The 25,826-nt window shown below is 39.7% G+C and overlaps 1 protein-coding gene across 2 annotated transcripts in view; it reads left to right on the top strand.

Annotated features, from left to right (window-relative positions):
• LOC143124126 (NACHT, LRR and PYD domains-containing protein 3-like) overlaps positions 1–25,826 on the top strand; it is a 35,929-nt gene that overhangs the window by 5,843 nt on the left and 4,260 nt on the right. For both annotated transcript variants that reach the window (XM_076285445.1, XM_076285444.1), the window contains 3 exons: positions 14,530–14,687; positions 14,836–14,884; positions 23,986–25,783. In XM_076285445.1, coding sequence (XP_076141560.1) covers positions 14,530–14,687; positions 14,836–14,884; positions 23,986–25,783 — 2,005 coding nt within the window. The remainder of the gene's footprint in view (positions 1–14,529; positions 14,688–14,835; positions 14,885–23,985; positions 25,784–25,826) is intronic.

Genomic DNA, 25,826 nt, shown 5'->3' with positions numbered 1-25,826 from the left:
CTGTTAAGCTCTTAAAATAGGGAGGTTCTTGCTTTTTATTAGGGCTGTCAATCGATTAAAAAAAAAAAATCTAATTAATTACATACTCTGTGATTAATTAATCTCAAGGATTAAAGTTCTCCGTCGTAGGACGGATTTCCTTCAATTTGATTTTAGAAATGTCATATTTGAGATCGATGCAGATCCGATGAGAAAAAAAATGGGGGGGGGGACTGTCACCTTTGCTTTTCCTTTTTTAAGGCAACTACAAATATTAGGTAAATGTTTAAGACCTAATAGTGTTCTTGAGAACTTTCTGTGTCTCAATCAGTGACCGCTCAAGAACATAGCCTACTGTAGGCTGTGTTCTTTCCGTGCATCAATGTAGACAATTTCTTACTATCGCGAACTCTTGTCAGGGGAGGTCATTCATTTTGGGTGTCACCTATGACTTGAACAGATAGCCTGCTATGCCACCCGATGTAGCCTACTATTATTGTTACAGTTTTTGATGCAACTAACAGTATGTGTAAAGCGACGCAATATAAACCGTAGCCTATGCCATTTATTATCCCGTCTATTATGACAACAATGTTTTTCACAATTTGCGACGGAAGGTTTTGTCTGAACATAAAATAATAATAATATTGTCATCATCGCGAACTGTCGAGTAAGGGGGTCAGTCGTGTTTGTGACGCACAGACAGCCTTGTAGCCTATTTTGGGCCTCACTTTGAACGACAGTAGGTTCTGAGTGTATGTTCACAAAAAATAATCATGCAATTAAAATAGTCAACTTTAAACGTTGCTATAAAATATTATTAATTTATAGCACAAAACCATAACCAGTAGGCCTACCAGAACCTCGCATATTAGCGTCATGATTTGTGTGCGTCTATTTGGCAAGGCCACTAGCTGTCATGGATGCGTTGTTGCTAAAGGAAGGCAGGTGTCAAAAAAAATAAAATAAATGGAGATGGGCAGCTGTTGGAAACGGGGGAGAACTAACAAGCCATGGTGTAAAGAAATTAAAGTGCCAGGGGTTTGCTTTTGCGCGGTTCGCTGCAAGAAAATTGTTTATGGATGCAATAGGAAAACGTTTTAGCACGCCACCAATCAGAAGACCGCCATAGGTTAACGTTCGTGCACTTCAGGACATCTTCCCCACCTGGTGCAACTAGCCACCACGACAGAGGTAGGCTACGTTTATCTATGGCTGACCGTTTTTACGTTTAGAAAGTAGGCTACGCATGTTCTTTCATAGTGCAACACCACCTGTCCTTCACCATATCGCAACCTCTTGTCAACCTTATACAATCTGTTGCTGAAGACAAAAGCGCCGTCTCCAGATTGTCGTTATCAAATGCGCAGACCTCCTGCATGAGCACACACAGTATTGCTGCTCATTGGAAAACTGAGTTGTCTGTAAAACTCAAAATTACCATGTTTTCATTAAATGCGGATGAGGCAACAAATGGAAATATGAACAATATCTAGAATGTTCTGATTCGTTACTTTGATGAGGAAATGGGAAGTCTTGCAAACTTGATTTTATAGATTTTACTTAGTGTTGAATTGCATATTAACAAGAAAAAAATCTCCCCTTTAAACACTTTTGGCCTGAAGTAATTAAATAAGAGTGTGTTAAAGCCTTTCTACAATATTGCTGCAGTAGAAAAGAACAGCAATGGCTAATCAGCAATGGTCAGGGATGGTACTAAAATATATTTTTGTTCATCAGGAAAACTCAATCTCAATCAAGAACACTCAATTCGCCTTATTCACATGGTGGCCATTGGCGGCTAAAACGAGGCTACAGGGTACACAAACTATAGGATTGTTATGTTCTATGCATTCACCTGTAGGTGGCATCAGGGCCTGAAGTTAACTTTTTTGGCCACCAGCCACTGTGGCAGGTGAATTTTGAAATCCACCTGCCACAGTGGTTTTTTACCAGCCAAAATTATTTTGTGCCCAAAATAAAGGTGAACGACTCAGAAAATGCATAAGAATGGTTCTTGAACTTGTACAGAATACACATTACAGTACACAAGTAAAAGTTAAAAAGTACTTTGTTAATAAATTACTCAAGTAGGCCCTAACAAGTTACTTTTTTGTAGGCCTATATTTTTTTTATATTTTTGATGGACCTTTAAAGGGATACAAAAGTATCCTTTATGCCTATTTGCTTTTCTCCTCCTCTGTAGGTTATTCATATAGTCAAACATATTTTAAAAGCCCAATTCAAATATATTTTATTTAATATACTTTGTCATAGCCAGAATAAGCATTACGTGGCTAATGTCTTCCAATACATTGCAGCTGATTCTTCTGCTTTGCATTGCTAGAAGTCTGGTTATAACTTCACCATACAGACAATGTAACCTAAAAACAATGGCTATATTATGGGTAGACCTATATTTAGGCTATAATAGCCTAGGCATATCCACTCGGGCAGAGCGACAGAGCAGGCTATCTGTTTTCTCAGCCGACCGTCTCATGTCATGTCCTGCAACATTGAGGCTACATAAATGAATGCTAGGCTTTTTCTAACTTGTATGCTCGATTTCCAGTGCATTTGCTTTGCTTGTAAATTAAGTTGTAGGCCTACTTTCCTTGTCCAATGTGATTGTTGAACGATGCTGGCCAGAAATGAATATATGTGGAAGTTTCCGTGTCATGTCATACCTCTAGTCTCGTTGGCACTCTGGCAGCCTCACCAGAAGATGCAGCAACTGGCAGGACGTCATTGCGTTAACTGAGTTGTTAGCTATATAGAACATCTACTTCTGTGTAGTATGCTACATAGGCCAGCCATTACTTTTATAATCGCGGGGAAAAGTAACTTTCTGAAGCCCTGTTTCTTTTCTCCCACGCCGTTGTGTACTGGGGGAGAGGTGCTCTTTTCTCCCTTGAGATACTTTCTCCAATAATAAACTTGCTCTCGTAACAAAAGGCATTTGAAAATGTAGCGGAGTGAAGAGTACATTTCCTACGGCAATCCCGACAGTGCATCTCCTTGCTCAGTGTTGTGTTGTCTTATTGGCTACCCGCCAACGTGGCAGGTAGATTGACAGTTTCACCCGCCAATCACAAAAGTTACCCGCATTTGGCGTGTGGGCGGGTGCCAATTTCATGCCCTGGGTGGCATTAATTATATAGTAAGTGTACCCTGTAGCCTCGTTTTGGTTTAAACAATGGCCGGCGTGTGAATAAGGCGAATACTCCCTTTACTTTGCTGTTTGCATCTTTTTGTACATTAAAAACCAATAGGTCGCGACCGCAAAAGGGGTGCTATCTCTATAGGTAGATATGAACAACGTATGATTTATAGCCTGAAAAAAGTTCAGTCAAACGATTTTTTTTCACTTTAATCCCTGTAATCTAAATTAATCACATATATTATTTTTGCTGTGAACATATTTTAAATATTTAAATTCAAATGAATCATTGAATAATCAGCATTAGTGACATAGAAGTTCAAAAACTCTTTTATTATTATTTTCATTGTTCAAATAATGGCCATAATAATCTATGATATGACCTAATATGCTGAGGAAATAAATTCAAAAGGGCTTCGGGAAGAAGTTTTTTTTTCCACATACAAGGCATTTCAGGCCACAGATATTACCTAGGGGACACAATGAAAATAAATTAACACTCCCCTCAATGTAAACACTTATTTCATTGCATTGATGTGCGACTATAGAGTTGATGACCTCCGGTGATATGCAAATTCCTTGCAGCAGACATTGCAAAGGACTTTATTTTCAACACTTTATTTTTATCAACACCATCAGGCCATTTTTTAAAAGTAAATGTTCCAATCAATGATCCAGGCAGCACGTTTTCTTCTCTCTCCTTCATTTTACAGTCTAATTTTTACTGACTAGAACAGCTCGGGGTCAAAGGTCATACGGAATCGATTAATCTGCACTAATTTTTTTAATCAGTTATTTTTTCTCAAATGAATTAATCGAAATTAATCAGTTATTTTGACAGCCCTACTTTTTATGAAAGAAGCATGAAACTTTCAGGGTTTGTTCTTGATGACATAAGCTTTAATTTAAGATCTGGAGGCATTCTCAGTTTGACCTCTGAGGTCAGATAGAGGTCACTGACCTCTGTAATATGTTGTGACACTACAGGTGAATGGGGTAAAAAAATTAAATAATAGATATCACCATGAAACTCTAAAATTAAAGCTTAGGTCATCAAGAACAAACCCTGAAAGTTTCATGCTTCTTTCATAAAAAGCAAGATCGTTGAGCTTAACAGCCCCACTACAAGGCTGCTTCTTCAGAAAACACACAATAGAGCATCACAGTCCCGCCCCTCCTCTGAGAGAGCTTAGTTTCCAGAAGTAAATTTCCTATTCATTTCTCCCATTGACGTTTTGGAAAAATCCGTATCTAAAGAGTTTTAGAGCATGTCTTAGGCTAATCAGCTACGGCGTAACTCATAAGCATACAACATATCATTTCGAGTGAAAAAACGAAGAGAAAGTCCAAAAAAAGTCCAAGGTACAAGACTGTGTACCAGAGTTTCCGCTAGAGAAAAATGGCGCCAGTCAAAGTGACCGGCAGAGGTTTTGTTTTCCGGACATTTTTATGATATGCCGGTCAAATATATTATCGCTTCTTAATTAGTCAAATTGAGGAAAACTGGAGACAGGCTACTTAAAGAATGACATAATCAAGCTAGAATGCAACATGTTCATTAGCCTAACTTAAACATGCCTAACAAGATCTAGCCAGTATCTTTTCATGGACAGCAAGAGTCCGCTTAATTCGTTCGTTGTTTTAAAAAGGCTACGTTGTTTGTTGCTGCTAGCCACGTTCTCCACATCTCCAGTGGTGACTGTTTAACTTACACAGATGCGCAAATACAAGAATGAGGGCTCACACCACTACCCTCTAGGGGTGGGCGATATATATCGTCTGCGATAATATCGTGATTGTTGTTTTAACGATGTGCAAATTTACATTATCGAGTATTTAAATTACTTATGGGGAAATAACACCCGAAATCAGGCATTGAAACCTCATACATTCACTAAATCCAGGAGGTGTATGAGAGAAGCCCCTGGCTGCTGCAGAGCAAGTGTCACATGATCACTAGTGGGTCCACGTTGTCACACGCACGCCTAATGTTTATTTTGTGCAGCTAGACTACTTGGGATTTTGTGCGGCTACTTCTGTTAAAGTAGCATTGATGAGACAGTCACGTTTTTTCCTATATGGTATTATATGGAGGCCTTTGAGTACTTTAATAGTCAGTTGTAAGCAAAGAACTCTTCTCATGTAACCCTTTTGTAAATGGACTGAAGTTTGGTCTAAATATTTACGTTTATCGATTATGCTAACCGTTAGCATCTCTATGGGATTTCTCATATACATTAGCCATAAGCTAACGCATTAGTTTCTATTCTGTAACTTGGAATGCTAACCTACATGATTGCTCTTAAACAAAACATCGAAGGAAATAACTGAGATGCACTCTGTTGGTCTGCTTCATTTTACAGTGAATCCTAAGTAAAGGTTTTTGAAAGGAACTTCAGCTTCTGACTTTCTCATGTCATTGCTACACACTCTAGTGGGGGCAGAATTGGAATGTGTCAGAGTGACAATGCATTGGTTGATTTGGTTAAAAAGTCACAGGTTAGGTTATTAGTATTGTATTGATGCTACTTATAAATAATGAGCTGTAAAGCGACTCAGACTTTTTACAATTTTTTTTTAAAAAGGATATCGACTAATTATCGTTATCGTCAAAATCACAAAAAATATCGAGATATTATTTTTTGTCCATATCGCCCACCCCTACTACCCCCTAATACTATGCCTCTTTATTTGATAACAATAAATTAAGAAATGTTTCCTATTCTGGGAAATGTTTAGTTTCTTTTTCTTTCGGCCGCGGTTCAAACTGTTTAATTGTACCAGAAATTATCCGCGGACCAGTAATCTCCTCGTTGAGGAGGCCCTAACCCTGCAGATCATAGACAGAGAATGCATAGGCCTACTGTATGCTTTGGGTAAAGAACACTTTGCATGTCCAGTGTAGGCTACACGGAGAATGACAGTGTCTTGGAGCGGCCGCATCCCCCGCAACTCCACTTCCAATGTCACTGATTCCGACAGATACGCCCGACACTTCTGCTTTTTATCTGGTGGTGGTGGAGTTGACCGAACATCTGAGGCTCCAGACGTTACCAATTTATCATCATTCATCGCGTCTGGTCTCTGAAAAAACTTTAAAGGCTAGTCTGCCTGGGCCTGGCCATGTTTGAACCCCCTCACTCATTTGTTCGTTGTTTAACATGGACGATTTAAGCGTGCGCTTCCTATTTCAAATGTAGCATATAGCTATGCGTGTTGTTTAATAGCTTACTTTTCAAACGGTAGAGCCTGTTCATTTAAAAACATAGACAGAGGACGTATAATATAGGCTTACGTATTAAGGCTTATTCTCAAATTCAGATTGCGTTAGGGGATGGGATTATTAGCCAATTTCAATCGAACAATTTGACCGGAGAGATTTAATTTTGTCGGACATTTCATTTTTTTTCCAGGCAATGTCCGGTAATTACCGGACAACGGAAACCCTGCTGTGTACATATTTTCATTTCCGAGCGAAGGAACTACTCATCCCATAAACCACCACGCCTCACTGAAAAATATATAAGCAGCACGAACCAGCGCGAAATCATTTCCAACCGGCGACAGCACGCGAATCCTTTCCTCCAAACAGTGATTTTTATATAGTTAATAGCAGTTATTTCAGGAGTAAATAATAGTATTTTGGTATTGAATGTTATATTTACCTTCGTGTATTTTATATTGTGTGTGTGTGTGTGTGTGTGTGTGTGTGTGTGTGTGTGTGTGAAAGCGGTTAACGTTAACGTTAGCAACATTGTGCAGTGCTTCGTAGCCTATCTGACTGCCATCCTGATGCATGGACCGGTGCATGGTCTGCTCTTGGACCACCATATTCAGTTTATTAACTTGCTGTGAATTATTACACAAAATGTTCATTAAATGTACGAAGAATAGGGCTGTAACGATTTACGATTCGAAACCGAAATCGCGACATTCATATCCACGATACTGTGTCGCGGTGTGAAAAGGCAGAATCGCGACACACACTTTCTAGTGTTTCACGCAGTGCTTTGCAGCTTATGCGGCCGCAAAAGCAACCCACAACTCCCGCTTTACTTATCGGTAGCCTACGTTGTCCAAAAACAAATAAATAAATAATAATTTCATACCTCTCCTTGCTTTCATTGTAGACTATGTGTGCAACTTTACCAAACAGTATAGAAGTAAACCCCCTCTCCTTGCCCCGCTCTCACTCGCGCTCCCTCCCTCTCACTCTCCCTCCCTCCCTCTCACTCTCCCTCCCTCTCCTGCTCAATGAACACGCGCGACTTAAATAAAACATTCACAATCGTGAAAGCAAGGACGCATAGACGACTAGCTAAATTACTATTAAATCCGCTTAGCATCATTAGCATGCTGCACATTAGTGTTGCACGGTGTATCGATACTAAAAAGGTATCGCGATGCCTTCACGCAAAAAACGATACGATTTCAGACGTTTTTAGAATCGATACTTTATTAACATAATAACGTTCTGTGTCTGTGTGGACTGCTGCTCTCAATGCTCCTTGCACGCATCTAGGCACGTGGGCGTGTCAAGCAGGCAGCTCTGAGTGAGTGCGCAGCCAACGTCAACATAGTTCTTTGCCGACAGTTCTAGGCCTTGAGGATAAAACAAAAGGTGCAGTGAAATCTGCAACTATTTCGGATACATCGCGAATAGTGAAGGCAAGCCATCAGGTACACAAAGTCATTTAAAAGCAGTAGGCTACGCATGGAGTTTGAAGAGTTCAAAGAACGACAGGTTAACGAATATGCTATAGAGAACACGACTACATGGTTAGTGCCAAGTTCTTTTCTTATGTTTTAGTCTAGCGAAAACGAGTATGGTTATCTGGGATAAAGCGGGATAAATTCCTTCATCCATGAATTTTGACGAGACATAACGAGCTGTAATCATTTTGACGAGACATAACGAGCTGTAATCATAGGGTGCTAACGGATGAAAGCGCAATGTTCACGCCAGAATAACATTACCATAACTTGTAAACGATCTATTTCATGTTCGGTCAGTAGCCTACTACTGGTAATATTTGTCATAGCATGTAGACTGCAATTTGTTCTATAATTATTGCCCAGATGTAGGATAGGCTACCCAAATGCGCTAATTAAAGCCCACAGCATAATACCACCAAAGCGTGTTGAGTCCTAATAATAGCGGCTTATACGTGGTAGCAAATCATGTTATCAAAGGAATAGACGTAATGTAGGAATGCACACAGATATATTGCAACAGGTAATGGTGTAGGCCTATCTGACGAAGACCTGAGTGGTTGGAACGTCGTACTTGTACACTGGGCGCAAAGAAGACTATCCTCACATTTTCCCCTTTGCAACTGTCAAAGAAATCCCATGAACACGGGAAGGCCTAGGGTAGCCTAGGCTATACTGTACATCAGATGGCCTAAAGATTAGGCCCCTCTGCATAGCATTCAGTGATTTGCATGCAGTAATTTTAACACTGACCTTGATCTAGCCTAGTTTGGCTATTTAAAGCTACTTTATTGCCAAAACACAACACAATGTAAATGAACTATAACAAACAATAAAGGACTTAATCACACAAAGTAGGCCTACTATTTTACTGACTATAAAAAAAAAATAATTATGTAGGAAGTTTAGAACCCAGAATAGACCTACAAAAGTGCACCAAATTTAACACAAATGACTCAATACACTTGGAGGAGGTATGAGTCCTTTCTTCTCCAGATATCTTAGGATTTCGCCGTAGTATCGTTTTAGTATCGAGCATCGTGATATTTATGGCAGGTATCGTATCGAAGTCATAATTTTGGTATCGTGACAACACTACTGCACATATTTGTTTAAAACTCTTGCATTGAAGTTGACTGATCATCTCAATACCAACGTTTCCCAAAAGGGCCTGTCCCAAGGAGAACAAGTACTACCTTGAAACTTAAACACACATGGGGAAACTGAACAGTTCAATCAGTAGACTATGATAGGCTAAGCTATATGCTACTTTGTTTACAATGTTTCCAGGCTTCAACCAGACAGCTGAATTAAAGAGGTAGAGTTGTAATAAAAAATAGTAGGCCTAGGCTATAGGCTAATCTGCATAAAGTGTGCTGTCATAAATATCAGTCATTCAGAAAAATATTTTTATATCAGGATAGATATAGATATATTATATTGTAATCCTCTGGTGTTCTAAGGGAGGCTGTTAAAATGTTATTTAATAAAATGTCTAGCCCCCCCCCCCAAAAAAAAAAAAAGAAAAAAGAAAAATCGAGATTCATATCGAACCGTGGGTCAAAAATCGTGATACAAACCGAATCGGGAGGTTGGTGTATCGTTACAGCCCTAACGAAGAAGTATTTCTAGGTTAATGATTGATGATATGACTCGTACAGTATGAAGGCTACAGTAGCCTAGCTAATGTTAACTAGCATTACCAACCTCCCTGCAAAACTCACCACACAACTTCGTAGGTTTGATAGGTCTTGTCCTCATGCTGGCCCTTACAAAACCCACAAGCTGACCCTCGACACACAACAGTCAATAATGTGACCCGATTTAAAGTGGTTTTCACCCCTTTGGACACTCTTAATTTCGTCCTTGAAACAGTGAAATATTCACGGGGGCATGGACGGTTTGCTAACCATTTTACTGCAGTGTCTAGCCGGTGGTAGCATCCAGCATGTGCTATCAGCTAGCTAGCTAGCTCAAAGGTTTAAGTACTTAATGGGGATATAGCGGGCTTTTTATGCCTCGACTAAGTTGATGTTTCCTATAAACAACAATTCATGTTCATAGAAACAACAAGGTCACTAAAACATAATATATTTCATACCTGTGTTGCAGCATGTAGGCTAATGTTAGCAGCATTATAATGACATTCTAATGTCTGAACGGCTAATGATTAGCCTATCGGCTACCTGAAAAGTTAAGTGTTTAAACTAGCATTTACAGTGTTCTATTTGATGGTGTATTGGCCCTGACTAAGTTCGTGTGATGTATAAACCACAATCCTTGTTGATACAAGTACCAATGTTCGTCTAGAACGTTTTTATTCACATTAAGATTTTCGCCATCTTTGTCAATAATTTTCGCTGATAAAGTTTTGAAACTATGACCTTAACGGCCTTTCCACCAATCAGAGGCATCACGGTGGGATTGTGGGTAATGAAGTACTTATCCAAGACATTGCGAATAAAAGACATTTATCTCAAAAGGTTAGAGGTTAGTGCCCCGTGAACTTTTGGCGTCTATATGAGCATACACAATCGCTTAGTACAGCCGTAGCTGGTTTTGAGTCTACCATGTGCAGTTAAGTTTTTATGGCTTATACCCGAATTGTCAATGGAGAAATTGCATTGAATTCTTACTTCCGGAAACTGCTGTGGGCGGGACTGTGATGCTCTATACATGGATTTCTATGGAACGTCACGAAAACATGCAAAACGAAAACAAACAAGAGGCAGAAAGCACTCTATGGCAATGCAAAAGAGCAAAAGAATAAAAGTAGTTTTTGTGCTGAAAACTGCACCAATTCGAAATCACGATGGTTAGAGAATGTTAAATATGTTCAATATCCCTAACGGAATGCATGTCTTCGCCAAAAATGACAAAATACGATGTTATATTAATAATGCAAATCAACGGCAAACTTTGAAATATAGTCTGAAATGAGATGTTATTATCATTGAGACAACAGGGGTATACAAAAAATATTAGATAGTTTACTTGAATTAAACTTTCTAATTTATGTGTATAATTAACCTATTTTATCTAGTTGGATACAATGTAAAATGTCAACTTGACCGTCGACCTGAATTTATACATTGATCAAAGGACTTTATTTGCGCATGCGCATATAGAGGGGATGACGACGACAGCGCGAGAAGAGTAGAGACAGAGCCTGTCTATGGAGAGCCTTCCCACTCTCTATTAATCCCATACAAACCAAATTTGGCTGCAGTTCACCAGAGTTCACCTAGATGGTGATCGCGGGCGAGTCCAAAACAACCCTCAGATTTTATTTTATTTTTCACAAAATGGATATGGATTATCAATCAAAAGTGAAATAATCCGAGAGTCATGTCCTTTCGTTTTCTTACAGGTTGGGTCGTTGCCCATAACACGCTAACATTGATGCTATGCTATGCTATGATCATGCTAATGAATGATGTCATTGACACGTTTGAAAGGCTTTTTAGAATAATAAAGTGACTTTAAAAAGACAATACTCAACCAAGTAGGGCTGGGCGATATATCGGTATTACGACTACGACCGATATATTTTTGAAAACGATATGTAGTTGAGACAATATCGTAATACCGGTATTATGTCAAATAATGGGCCATTTTATCAAAGCCACTTGCTCTTCTGTGTTCAGACCATTCAGATAGCCGCAGCTCTGCTTAACTGCGCCCCTTGCGTGTGCACGTTCTCCCTCGCAGCACTACAAACTTTCAAACATGACGGACACTGAGTCAGATTTTGTTTACCTTGATCAGAGGTTGGTGCTGATGCCTATTCCGTCGGCACATCAACGGCTAGACCGAGAATTCTCGTTATGAAATCAAAATTCCACTGGAGCTCCAAGCGGTTTTGTACACGCAGATTTAAGTTACAACACTGTTTAGCAGCTACAGCTCTTCAGGTTCAACACAACGCAGGTTACATTTGCCTCCCCTTTCGAATACAATATTCAAATTACTTGAAAAAAAATGATATCCCGAGAAAAGTGGATTTTGAGGAGTACAGCTCCATAGACCTCCATTCATTCTGGTTCAGACCTCCATTCATTCTTGAAGAGGTGAACAGACTAGGCCTGGCAAACTCGATTCCTTTTAGGATCCGGGTTATTCTGAGTCACTCACTAAACTGATCCGGGTTGTACAAGTCACTTGAGTCATTTGAGTCAGTATTGCTAAATCACAAGGAAATTCAGTCCTACTTCAAGTAGTGCAGTGGGGTGCTTCATTTTTAAGTGCCTTCTCATGTTGGATGTGGATCCTCCATGATTTGAAACCAGGTTTTTGCAGTACTTGCATTTAACCTTTAGAGTTTTGCTCTCCTGGTCGAAGTGCATCCACACATTGTTCATCTTTCTGGTGCTCATGTTCAGAAACTTCTTTAAATTAACCTCCAAATTGTCTTGACACCACTCTCACTTTTCTTGTCACTTCTCTCTGAGGTGTTTTTGGACTTGGGGGTTGGGGACAATGGGTGGAGGATGGAGACTACCTCCTTACCTCCCAATCAGATAAGCCTGTTACTGGGGTAAGGGGTCAAGGGGGCTGTTCAAGTACATTACCGCGGCAACTTCACTCAGTAGCTTTCTGTGCTCAAAGAGAAGGGGGGAAGGGCTTTATGACACTACCTGAAAACATGTTGTCAAGTAAGTCTAAAGAAACCTATTTTAATTAATTGATTTTTGAGGACAGAGAGGGTAGCCTATATTAGTGCTGGGCGCTATGACCAAAAATGTATATGATGGTATTTTTCAAAATTCTTACGGTTTCACGGTATATGACGGTATTTTTACCCTTGAGCCAGCTCCTTACTATGTGATCTCAATAGCAATGCAGCGTTTGTTTGCACCTCCAAAAGCATGGCGTACCTGGTTACCTCTAGCCTGGCCTTGCCTTCCTACGTACTTCCACTCGATTTTCATCTCCCTCCATGACTCCGTCTGGGATTCCGGCCATTGGCCTCACTCGCAACGAGCAATTCGACCCCGAGCCAATCAGCGAGCAGGAGGCGGGAGTTGTGAGAGACGACGTCGAGATTCTGCGCTGTGTTTGAATTGTAGTCCTCGAGGAGTTGGCAATGGCGGAAGTTAATGAAGCAATTCAGTCCGTGCTGGCTACGCTTCCAAATATTCAGGAATTGAAGTCCGAACAAAAGGAGTGTTTAACACATTTTATTTCGGGCAAAGATGTCGTGGCCCTACTCCCTACGGAATTTGGGAAAAGTGACGTCATTGAATTCAGGTCGGTCCAGGGATTCCAACAGTACCTGATTTGTTAAAATCGGATACACGCTCAATGGTCACATACGTGAATGTGAGTCCAGTTTCGACCCTTTGGTGGCGCTAGAGTGTTGGGCATAGAGTTCTGTAAATTGGTGAGAGTTATCATAGGACGGTCCTGAATCAGTGCGCCGAAGTTCAATTTTCGGCCAAATTTTGACCTGTTGGTGGCGTTAGAATTAGTGTGAGTGGTCAGTGCAGTGTCCCGAAACTTTCTGCCAAATTTCAGCACTTTTTAGCCAGGCGTTCTATGGGCTGTTATAGACTCCAATGGCAGAGGAATAATAATAGGAAAAGCTAGTAACTCAATGGGTGTCTTTGCAGCTTCGCTGCTAGGCCCCCAAATATAGCTGCAAGCAGCAATGTGGGGGCCTAGCAGTACTAGCAGGAATGGCGTTGCCATGGCATGAGCAAGGACTCAAAGCAACTTGCGTGGCAATTGGATAAAGAATGGCTGACATATAAGCTCATTTACTTTGTTACAATGCCCCTCCTAGAGGCCAAATTACACCAATGTCCTTGTGCGTTCTCAGAATCAGCTACCATGTCCCTGTACCAATTTTAAACTTTCTGCCAAATTTCAGCACTTTTTAGCCAGGCGTTCTATGGGCTGCCATAGACTCCAATGGCAGAGGAATAATAATAGGAAAAGCTAGTAACTCAATGGGTGCCTTCGCAGCTTCGCTGCTAGGCCCCCAATAAACACCTGTTGACAACCAACCTATCATCTCAAGTTACCCTACTACAATAGTCTAACCAAATTTTTAAGCTGGCCTCTCTCCACATTAAGGTTTGCAGGCTAACTTTTGGCTTTGAAATGTCGGTCAACATTTAAGCTATAAATATCAGTTAAACAAGCAGCACAAAAACCTCAAAGAACAATACCAGTATCTACTAGTGCAGTTGGTATAGGAAATGCATTATGGAAGTCTATGGGAGTGTCGCCACTCTGTTTTATCTACCGCTCTGTACCAGTGCTTTTTCAGTTGTCAATGTCTTGTTTTAAATGTCAGGGCCCTCGGAAGTCTACCGATGAAGTGTGGAGCTACTTTGAGCCTTGTAAATGGTGTAAAATGGTGATTTATTTGCATGGGTAGGCCGATGCCCGAGGCACCCTCATTGAAAACCTGTTGGTAGCATCGTCTAACTAGCGCCAGATTTCGGAATGCAGGGGACAAGCCGAGATGAGCTATGAGACAAAAGTTCACACTCGGTATCATGTTTCAACACACTTTAGCTCAATATCACACTGAACTTCTCCTTTAACCATTCTATTTCATCAGAAACGATCTGAAAACTTTAAGTGTAAAATACCGAACTTATTCTTTAATGTCCCAACTTTTTTGGAATTGGGGTTGTAAGTATAACGAATCATCTATTTTTGTGCAGAGCATACCAGAGCAAAGAAGATGCCACTCATCCCACATATCCCGCATCCAGTGATTGGGAACATCTCTATTGATGCTCAGAACTCCATTGTCTTCGCCCCATCCTTTGCTGGGAATACTGGCAATATTAATGCGGGCGTGAATGGGCTGGCAAGTATGGTAAGTCAAAATAGCTCCCTTGGTGTAGGCCTACAGTTGTACAATTATAGATTTTGGTTACTCAAAATAATCAAAGTAAAAAATACGTCAAAGGATATTTTAAAATCCAGTTAGTGCATGCTAAACTGACTTTTCATCTGGTTTCTAGAGCAGACCATCTGTATTGTCCGATAACCCATCTGATGCGGTGTCAAATGGTAAGTGTTTTTAATGGTTGTTGTTAAAGGCTTTCTCCCTACTCAGTCTTTATTTGCTATACCTGTAATAATAATGGAACAACCCATAGACTGAAAACTAGTTTATGAAACAGATGGAACATCAAATTGTTGAACAGAATTTCCCCCTAATAAACCATGTATTGGGAGTAGGGTTGCAAAGGGGCGGAAAATTTCCGGTAAATTTCCGGAAACTTTCTGGAAACTTACCATGGGAAGTTAAGCTGGGGAATTTTGGAAATATTCAAAATTGGAAACTATCATGGAATTAAAGGAAATTATGGGAATTAATGGGAATTTACGGGAATTTAATGGGAATTTTGGGTAATTCATACAAACTGTTTCATATACAAACATTAACATTTTGTTTCGTAATAAGCAGTATGATTTGTATGTTCGTATTCTTGCTTAGCTTAGCATACAAAGCCAGCTAGCATGCTAGCGGGAATCCCATTCTCTGCCTATGGTTTACTAGCGTGCTAAACTAGCAACACTGAACTGCCCAAGATACACCACACCACTCAACAACAAAATCTGATTGGTTGGAACATTTTTCCCCCATACATATAAACACACCATAGGTTTCCTTTATGTCTAGCAGCCTATGCCGATTGCTGTGTGCATGTGATTGACATATGTGCAGGGTAGAAATTCGACTGAAATTGCATTAAATCAGGTTGTTTTAACTAATATTAGACTGCAAGATAGGGTTTTGTCCACTACATTTAAGTTCCCTGTTGTAGACTAACTTGCCATATAAAAAATTCCCAGTTTATTCCCATTAATTCCCGTTTATTCCCGTTAATTCCCATATATTCCCGTTAATTCCCATGGAAAGTTTCCAACTTCGAAAATTCCCGGAATTTTGCAACCCTAATTGGGTGAAGGGACCATACGTTTACCACAAGGTTCTATAATGAGTAATGAGAAACATATTTTACAGGTGAATAGGCTAAAAATAGCCTTAGCTAAGGCATATTATTGTCTACGGGAAATGGCAACCAACAAAAACATGGAGGATTGGGGACAAATATTGCATGTCAATATTACTATTGCTGTAAATAATATTACTGTTAAATATTACTGTAATCATACTTAATTAAGATTATTTGTGGTAGCTTATTATGTTTTTATCAGTTTTATTATGTCTATTATACACTACCAGTCAAAAGTTTGGAGACACTTAGAAATTTCCATTCCACTCCATTATAAACAGAATACCAGCTTAGATCATTGGTTTTTTACTCAGGGCAGCAGTTTTCAGATTACATTATGTGCTTACATAATTGCAAAAGGGTTCTCCAATGTTTTCTCAGTTAGCCTTTTAAAATGATATCAGATTAGTAAACAGAATGTACCTTTGCAACATTGGATGAGTGGTTGCTGATAAGGAGCAATGTAGATATTGCATTAAAGATCAGCCATATCTTTCTACAACAGTCGAGAACCCTTTTGCAATTATGTAAGCACATAATGTAAAACTGCCGCCCTGATTAAAAAACAATGCAACTGATCTCAGCTGGTATTCTGTCTATAATGGAGTAGAATGGAAATTTCTAAGTGTCTCCAAACTTTTGACTGGTAGTGTATGTCTATGCAGGGATATATTACAGGTGAATAGGCTAGAAATCTTAGCTAGGACGTATTCCCACTAGAGATGCACTGATTGTAATTTTCTGGGCCAATCCCGATTTCTGATTTTTCATAGAGTTTGACCTGCCGATACCAATTTTGGCCGATTCCGATTTCATTTTTTCTAACCACTTTACAGCACACACAAAGATTTATTTTCTATCTTTTATTTAATTTCATTTTTACATAGAAAAGTAATCAACTTTTCAATAATGGAATGGCTGTTAAAAAAGATTTTTCTTCAAGTCTAACTTCAGCTGCAGTATCAAACTATAATGCTTCCCAGTGTGGGACATTCACACTCTACTATATTCACTGTGTTATGGAACAATCATTGTCTTCTTCTCACATCCAATATCCATCTAAAAACACACAAAAAAATCATGATACATTTGAACCTGCTACCACGGAACATAGTTTCATATGCATTGATGCATTATACATTTGGGTGGGATGTGGGAGTATCGCGCAAATACAGGGAAGGAGAAGTGCTAATAGCGATTGATTAGGTACTCCGCCATTTCAGAGTAGTGCAGTGCCCGTTCAAACATGCCATTCCTGTAGAAACCCCGTAGCCCAATTACATGCCCGCAGGTATGTCTGCTTTGAAAATAGGATGATAGGGAAAAACATCATTCCAGCTAAGCATCCAATAATGAATACTGAATGCATGGCACGGCATGGCTGCATGTGACATTTCTACAGATCAGAATGATATAAGCCTAACAGCTGTTTTGAGTTAAGGCTATAGGTTATTATTGAATATTGGCTTATTGAATAACTTCCTGATACTGAGGACAAATCATTTTGTAGAATGATGCATCATCATTTGAAATTTGCAACGATGTGACTCAATCTCTGGTAGCCTAGGCTAGCCTATAGGCCAGAGCCATAGACAGAGAGTTTTCTCTATCACTCTGGCCTAGGCCTGTAAGTGACATCACACTCTGTCTGCCACTCGTTGTCTAGCTGTTTATTACATTTCCTATTTATTTACTTGAATGCTTCAGGTTGAAGTAAAGTATTAAGAGTTTTATTTCTGAGAAGTTTCTGACATAAGCCTAAAGCTTTGATGTAAGGCTATATTGTAAGATGCATACGGCTGGCATGTGTTTTGCTCACGAGTATACCGTGTGTTCATGTTTCAGAGGTGTCGGTTATCAGAGCCGGACAGTAACGGAGTACATTTACTTGAGTACAGTACTTGAGTACAATTTTGAGGGATCTGTACTTTACTTGAGTATAATTTTTGGGGAATACTTATGACTTTACTCAAGTACATTTGAGAGGCAAATATTGTACTCTGTACTCCACTACATTTCTATCCATAATCGTGAGTACCCATTACTTTCTAAAAAAAAGGAAGAAAGAAAAATCTCGGAAACCCTCAATTTGTTGTTTCCCTTTCAAACGTGATTGGATTGTGCAGGCGCCACTGATTGGGACAGCCTATCAGAAATCACCTTTAGCTTTCCGCCAAAGTCAACTCCATGGTCAGATTTAGATAAGAGATGAAACCATATAGACAAAACAATGGATGAAGACGCAGCAGGTCCATCCCGGGAATGTGCCAACCTGTTGCCCCACCTCGCCGACTATTTCAATTTTCTGAACAAGTTAATGATAGTTTTTCGCTTCTAGTGTTTCAATTACAAAATAGTATTTTATATTTGAAATGCGTATTTTAAATACATGTGTTAGAAATACTGCCCATCCCTGGCATGGTAAAAAGATGAAAATGACTTGATTTTACTTTCAATTCCTTTTAAATTCTCCAAGGTATTAACATTAAAATTTTTCGTAACTCCATGTAGGACGTGTCTGTACATAAATGTAAGCACTGTGGCAGTAATAATGCAATATTTAGAAAATGTAGGCTACTCTTGTACTCTTGATACTCAAGAACTTTTTAAAACAAGTACTTCAGTACTTTTACTTAAGTAGACATCTGCCTGTTGTACTTTTACTTGTACTTGAGTAAAATTTAGCACAGGGTATCTGTACTTTTACACAAGGAATGAAGCTGTGTACTCTGTCCGCCTCTGTCGGTTATGAATAACATGTATCAAAGAATGTTATTCCTTGTCATTGTGTGGGTGGTTATGTGTCACCCTTCACCCCTTGTTCTGTGGCCACCTATAAATGCTGATCATTCTGGAGTCTGTGTTTAAGACAATGCTACATATATGTTTAGCCTATTGAATAGCTTAACGATATAGAAGAAAAAACATATAGATACACTCATATGAGATTTGCAATGATGTGACTCAAAAACAGTCTTTGGTAGCATAAGTGACGTCACTCTGTATGCCACTTGTTGTCTAGCTGTGTGGCACGTCTTCTGAAACGGAGTTAAATCGGGACCATTAGCCTATCGCTCGTTTAATTTGGGACCTTGCAGTCGGAATTGTCGTCTCAAGTCCAAAGTAGCCTGGGCTATTCGAAGCATCAGTTTATTGCACATGCTTTTAATGTAATCTCGAATTCTTTCACACAAACTTGCGTCACAGACCTACGTCACACACCACTTAGAGGTGCAAACAATCAGAGTTTTGGTTGATTTGACCATCAGTTAACTTCAAAACAGATTTTACTAGACAATAGCAATACATCATAGGAGTGATTAACGTCAAAAAATCTAGACTGGAGAAACTCAACATTTGACACCTCCACCTGTTTAGTGTTCTAAAGATGTTGAATAGTCCGCTATAGTTACTAAATTCATAGCCAAAGAGCCAGAAGGAAAGACGCATGGATGGCTATAAAAGCTGTGCTTTCATTATACAACTAAACACGACAATACATTTATAACCATTGAGCCAGCTCCTTACTATGTGATCTCAATGGCAATGCAGCGTTTGTTTGCACCTCCAAAAACATGGCGTACCTGGTTACCTCGCAAAAACCATAGACAGTAAAAGAAATGGACGAACAGACTCCGTCGTTCTCAATGGGAGGGTACTGAGTCATTTTTCAGTTGGTCCCCCCAGTACTGCGCAGACTCGCACTTAACTTCGTGACGTTAGCCATCGAACTGAATCTTGTAACTCATATGATAGATAGGCTACACAGAAATTCTTATCACACTTCCTTCGCCTTCAAAGTCATCAAAGTTAAACATTTATTTATGTATTATTATTAATATCATCCTCACAAGTGATATCAAGTCGTGTTAATGTTGAAACTACCACACATGGTCATCTTCAAAAACAGTCATGGTAAAACAAAAAAGTTATAGCCTTGAGGCTAATCTTCTTTCCACTTTTCTGACCTACGTCAATCCATCGAAAACCTCTGAAATGATTATCGTTAGACTACCTAACGGTAAAACTACTGTTTTTCCATTAGGTTTACTTGCCTCTATGCTTTACCTTAACATAGGCTACAATGCTATTGTAGGCTACATAGCTTTGTTCACGAGTTTCCGTGCTGGCTGGACTACGCTTCTTATCCAAACAATACAGTTATCTCCCTTCAGTGCGTTAGCTTACCTTCAACCGGACATGCTAAACATTCTTCTTACGGGAACCTAACATTACGTACGAGGTAGTCGAGTCTTGTTTTGCCTTTTATTGTTTATGTAGATAACACAGAAGCTAAAATATCGGCACATGATATATGTTATATGAAGTTGTGGGAGTTCAAAAAAATCCTAAATGAATGGGCGTTCTATGGGGTTAGCAGAGAGTTGATAACCACCGCTACATCGATGCTTCTACTTCCGGGAATTCGCCTGCCCCCTTGGCAAAAACGCCCACAAATACCTGTATGTTTGTGTGAAAGAATAGCCACTACATCATACCTGTCAACATTTAGCTTTCCAAAAACGGGGGGGTGTCAGTGTCTATACCGGATCTGTGTTTGCATATTTAATACGTTTCATACACTTGTTTCAACACTGCATTTTGGTCGTTGCTTTTACCTTACCATTACCTTACACATGCCAGTTATGTATCCACCAGCTGCCTGCCTGCAGCCTACTTCCAAAACTCCAAAGCTGCTTGCTGTCAGATTTGGTTCCGAGGGCACAAGTTCAGTGTATCAACAACAGTTTATGTGATGTGTTAATCAATTAAATTCCCAACAATTTCAGCTAGTTCTGGAGTAGGCCATTCGAACTAGCCCGCTTGCTTACGACGAGACTCAGGCTGCGCAGTCGGCACCCGCTTCCTAATTTGGATTTTGGGTTGCCAGGTTTAGCCTAGGCCTATGACAAAACGGTTGAAATTGAAACTAAGTGATCGTGTATGTGTAGGGTGTATTTCATACACAATCTGGCAACCTGAATTGATCAATGATTTTAAAATGAAGTTTGATGGCCATGCAAATTACGGGAGTTTTCCGGGAGAAATAACAAAACGGGAGGGTGCTGGGAGATGACCTTGAAATATGGGAGAAACCCGGGAAAAACGGGAGTGTTGACAGGTATGCACTACATACCTGTGTTTGTTGGCATGTTGTTGCAAAATCTGCGGAATCATTTTATGCAAGCAAACTGCATACAGGGAGTCTTTATTGTTGAGGTCAGACATGATAATCATCCAAACATCTTGCATCTTAACCCATGATATAGTGCTGCTAAAACTCAATCATCTCTGCCTCTGGTCCTGCGCTGTGCTGTGTGAGAGGGGGAGTGGCTACAGTAGAGCGTAGAAAGCCAACGTGTGCTTCTTTTACCATATATTTAACGATATCTTTTGCATTAGCCTACTTCTCCAAACAACGCCAAACTTGGCACTTCACTTACTCGTGCCCGTAGCAAGACACCTGTCAAGTTTGAAATCAAACGAGACAAACGTTTCGACAGATATGCGGGTAACAGACACACTGACAGACAGACGTTCCTGCAATGTTGCACGATGTTAATCATGTGGCGTGTGCAAGGGGGCAGGCGAACGTTCGGAGAGCGTAGACACTATGGCGGATCTGAGGCTAAATAGTAGACCAGTTCACCTGGTAGGCTATGTTATTCACCTATTCTAAATCTGAAGGAGAATATCCTTTTGGAGATTATGATCGATCGTCTATTGAATGGAGGTGCGTCTGCGTGTATACGACGGTGTCCACTAAGCATACCATGCTTATTTCGACCCTCTGCCCAACATAGCTTGGAGGTTGCAGTGGTAATCGTGATGATAGTGTCCGTAATGGACGTGGTACAGACAGCAGGGCTAGTAGAAATAGGGCTCTAAACTACAAAGTCACCCGCAATATGATGCGAACTTCTGGGTACTCAGTTTACCCGCGATAGGAACTGATTTGACCAGAATACTTTATTGTAGGCCTTGTGGTTTAGAAACCATATACATCTTAGGTGTTGGTATACATCTTAGGTGTTTTCCTGTTAATTTGTTATGTGGGTAATATGAAAAAAGGAAAGTAAACCTGCTCAAATATGTTCATCCATTATTTATTGAAAGGTGCATAATTTGAGGTGCTTGCCATCCAGTGGCAAATTAGATGGGTAAATTTACCCCCTTCATAAACTTTTGTTTTACTCAAAGATTTTTACATTTACAGTAGGACTTTATCTCTGACCACTTTCAAGCCATGGCCTTTTGAAATTTTTATATAAAAATCCAATGGTGTTGCTTTCTTAACCCTGACGCCTATAGTTTGCCAGGTTTAAAAAAGTTATGAGAGGAAAATATTTTTATTTGGTGTGAAACACACACATACCTGTTTTTATGCTTTTCATTTGTTTTATAATTTGTATTAATATTTATTTTATCATTATTTTATTTATAAGCTAAGGTTGCTAGCACAGGTGTCTAAAACTAGATAAAAACACTTGCACTTTCTGTTTGCAGTTTTGTGTGGTATTTGAAAAAAAGAACATTGCATTTTCAGAAATAGCCGGCCCTCCAATCAGATGACGTTGGCAGAATTGGCCCCCAGCTCATTTGAGTTTGAGACCCCTGGGTTAGAAGGACTAGACCAGTGGTCTCCAACACGGTGCCCGCGGGCACCAGGTAGCCCGCGGGACGGCTATGAGGCGCCCCCAGCGCACCTTCTAAAAATAGCCAACAGGTCGCCTGCAGATCGATCACGCTCTAAAAACACGCTCCATTGTGAAGTTTTCAATAGATATTTAAGTCTAGACCAGAACCATTTTAAGAATGTATGTAGCCATACATCTGTAACATTAAATTGATATTGGTGATACCTCACAAATTGTAGCTGCGTAAAATTTTAGCCTTTGGCTCCAAATCCATTTCCCATTCAATCTTTAAACAACAACGGAAGCGGAGCGCACACACGCTGCTTGCACGCATAGACAGTAAAGGGGAAAAAACTTGCTCGTCTGGTGTAGCCAATGGAAGCATATCTTTGCAAAAGTTCTGTGGCCATTCCATGTTCGTCAAATACGGTTCTTGCATGATTGTTCAAGGACTGAAAAACAATTGCTTTAGCTCACAGGCCTTCCACCGTAGGCTACTGCCGTTTAATAGCGCTGAAAATGTTGTGGCATGCATGACTGAGCAGGACTGTGCAATACCTTTTTTGTCAGATCATGGAGAGATTTCACGTGTGCAATAACTTTAAAAGGACTTTTCATATGTTAGGGTGGTGTGGGCGATTACTATTGACATGTTAAAACCGAATTGTCCACTGAAATCAGAACTTAAACAGAATTCATAATGGTGGGTGGGTATAAATTGTAACCCAAATTATTAATGGCACAAAAAGATTGTTTTTTTTTTTTGTTAAAAATAAAATAAAAGATTAGATTCATGCAAACTTTGAAATGAACAAACTGAACAAAAATGTTGGTAGTGTTGCATAGGTTATTGATATTAAAGTTGAAAATACAGTTGCTTAATATATAAAGACTTATAGGCCTACACAATATTGATAATTTATAAGTAAAAATCACATAGGCCTATTATTTAGGAGGACTACCCTCGCAAAAAAGGGGTGAGGGTATTTTTGTTTAAAATGAGTAGCCCTCCATACGATTTCGGGTCTTCAGGTAGCCCTCATTCCCAAAAAGGTTGGAGACCCCTGGACTAGACCATGTTACATTAACCTTTCAAAGTGTTCTTATAACTTATGGTCACATGTGTGCACAGTGCCGTGTGTACACCCTCTAAAATTCACTCTGACCCTTGGTTAATACTTGCACTGGTGGGGAAGTGTTTTCCTATTTATTTACTTGAATGCTTCAGGTTGAAGTAAAGTATTAAGAGTTTTATTTCTGAGATAAGTTGTTTCCATTAATATCACAAAGAAGGACCAATTAATATCATATTAGCATGAATGACATACTTTGAGACTTTTTTATAATTTGAGACTTTTTTTAAGATGTGAAATATCATCTACAGATATTTGAGATTTTGTCAATATTGCACACTCCTACCACACAAACATGATTGTAAATAATGTACAATGTATCTAATATATATAATATCTAATAAAAAAAATGAATTTGTCTTTTTTTTTTTTAACAGAGCCCAAGACATGCTCCAATGAAGGTATCCAAGCAGTAAAAGATGCCATCAAGTCTCGTATAAGGAACCGCAAGGAATTTCAAGGCATGAAAATGACAGAGGCTGTAGATCTTGATGAATTCTACACAGAGATTCATATAATAGGAAGTGATTTTTCGGAAGTCAATAACAACCATGAGATTTGGCAAGTTGAAACAGCACATATGTCATACACCTCAGAAGGAAATGTGATAAAATACCATGAAATATTCAAACCCGGAGTTGGAGGCAAGGGATGTGTTAAAAATGTGTTAACAAAGGGAATTGCTGGTATCGGGAAGACCATAACAGTGAAGAAATATCTCTGTGATTGGGTTAAAGGAAGAAACAAAGATGACATTGACTTTGACTTTGTTTTTTTGTTTCCTTTCCGAGATTTGAACAAATACAAACTTGGGGTGTACAGTCTACTTGAACTTTTCTATTCCTTCTACCCTGACCTTAAGAAAGTGGATAGTGCAAGCATATTTGAAGGCAAGCTCTTGCTCATCTTTGATGGTCTGGATGAAAGTGACTGTCCACTGGCTGCCACCAACCCTGTCCTAACTGATGTGAAGGAAGCAGCTTCATTGGATGTGCTTCTCACAAATCTCATGAGGGGAAAGCTGCTGCCTTCTGCTCATCTGTGGATAACCACTCGCCCTGCAGCAGCTGCTCAACTCCCAGAGGAGATACTGACCGATGGATACGTCACACAGATACAAGGTTTCAATGATCAGCAGAAGATGAAGTATTTCGAGAAGCAAGTGCAGGATCAGAATGAGGCTAGAAGAGTCATGTCGTACCTCAAATCCACCAGAAGCCTCTTTATCATGTGCCATGTGCCACTTTTCTGCTGGATGTCAGCTCGTGTACTTACCAGCAGTCAAAATGGAAATAAATGTGGTGTAAGCCCCAAAAGTCTGACTGAAATGTACATTCACTTTCTCATCATTTTGACAGGTTTCAGCCACAAAAAATATCAGGGAATTCAGTCTCGATCAGATAATCTTAAACAACACCACGACATCATCCTGAAATTAGGAAAGCTAGCCTTTCAGTATTTGGAGATGCCACATATGTACTTTGATGAAAACGATTTTAAAAACTGTAACATTGACATCAGTGATGCGTTGAAATGCCCAGGTCTTTGTGCAGAGCTCTTGAAAATGGAATGGGGGCTGTATTCAGAAAAGTCTTATTGCTTCATACATTTAAGTTTTCAGGAGTTTCTTGCGGCTTTGTATGCTTTTCATGAATTTTCAGGCAACAACCATGATGCACTGAGATGCTTTAAACCAAAGCATGGGAAGTTCAGCAATTTGACTGACTTTTTGAATGCTGTTGTTGACAAGGCCATCAATAATAAAAATGGACATCTAGATCTTTTTACACGATTTATTTTTGGCATCTCACTTGACTCCAGTAAAGATCTCTTAAAGGGTTTTCTGCCTGACCAGCGAAGCAGCAACAGGTACCACAAAAAAGTTGTCCAACACATCAAAGCACTGAGAAAAAATAACCTCTGCCCACATAGGTGTGTTAACCTTGTCCATTGTCTGGTTGAGCTTCATGACAAGTCCTTTCTGGAGGAACTGAAACATCATAAGCCCGGTCTCGCCAAGAAGCCCCTCACTTCGTTCCAGTGCTCAGCTCTGGCGTACCAGTTAGTCACATCAGAGGAAGTCCTGTCTGAACTTGACCTGAAGCAGTACAGAATAACTGATGAGGACTGCTACCGCAGACTCACTCCTGCTATCCCGTTCTTCAAAAGAGTGCAGTGAGTGAATATTTTAAGAATTAAAAAATTATACATGCCACAT

This window comes from Alosa pseudoharengus, unplaced genomic scaffold (genome assembly GCF_046254945.1).
Source record: "Alosa pseudoharengus isolate Yale_2024_CS ecotype anadromous, Long Island Sound unplaced genomic scaffold, YU_APseudo_1.1 YU_APseudo_1.1_scf_15, whole genome shotgun sequence".
NCBI classification, from domain to species: Eukaryota; Metazoa; Chordata; class Actinopteri; order Clupeiformes; family Clupeidae; genus Alosa; species Alosa pseudoharengus.
The sequence above is the reverse complement of the archived record's forward strand: the minus strand, read 5'-3'. Positions and strand labels throughout refer to the sequence as shown.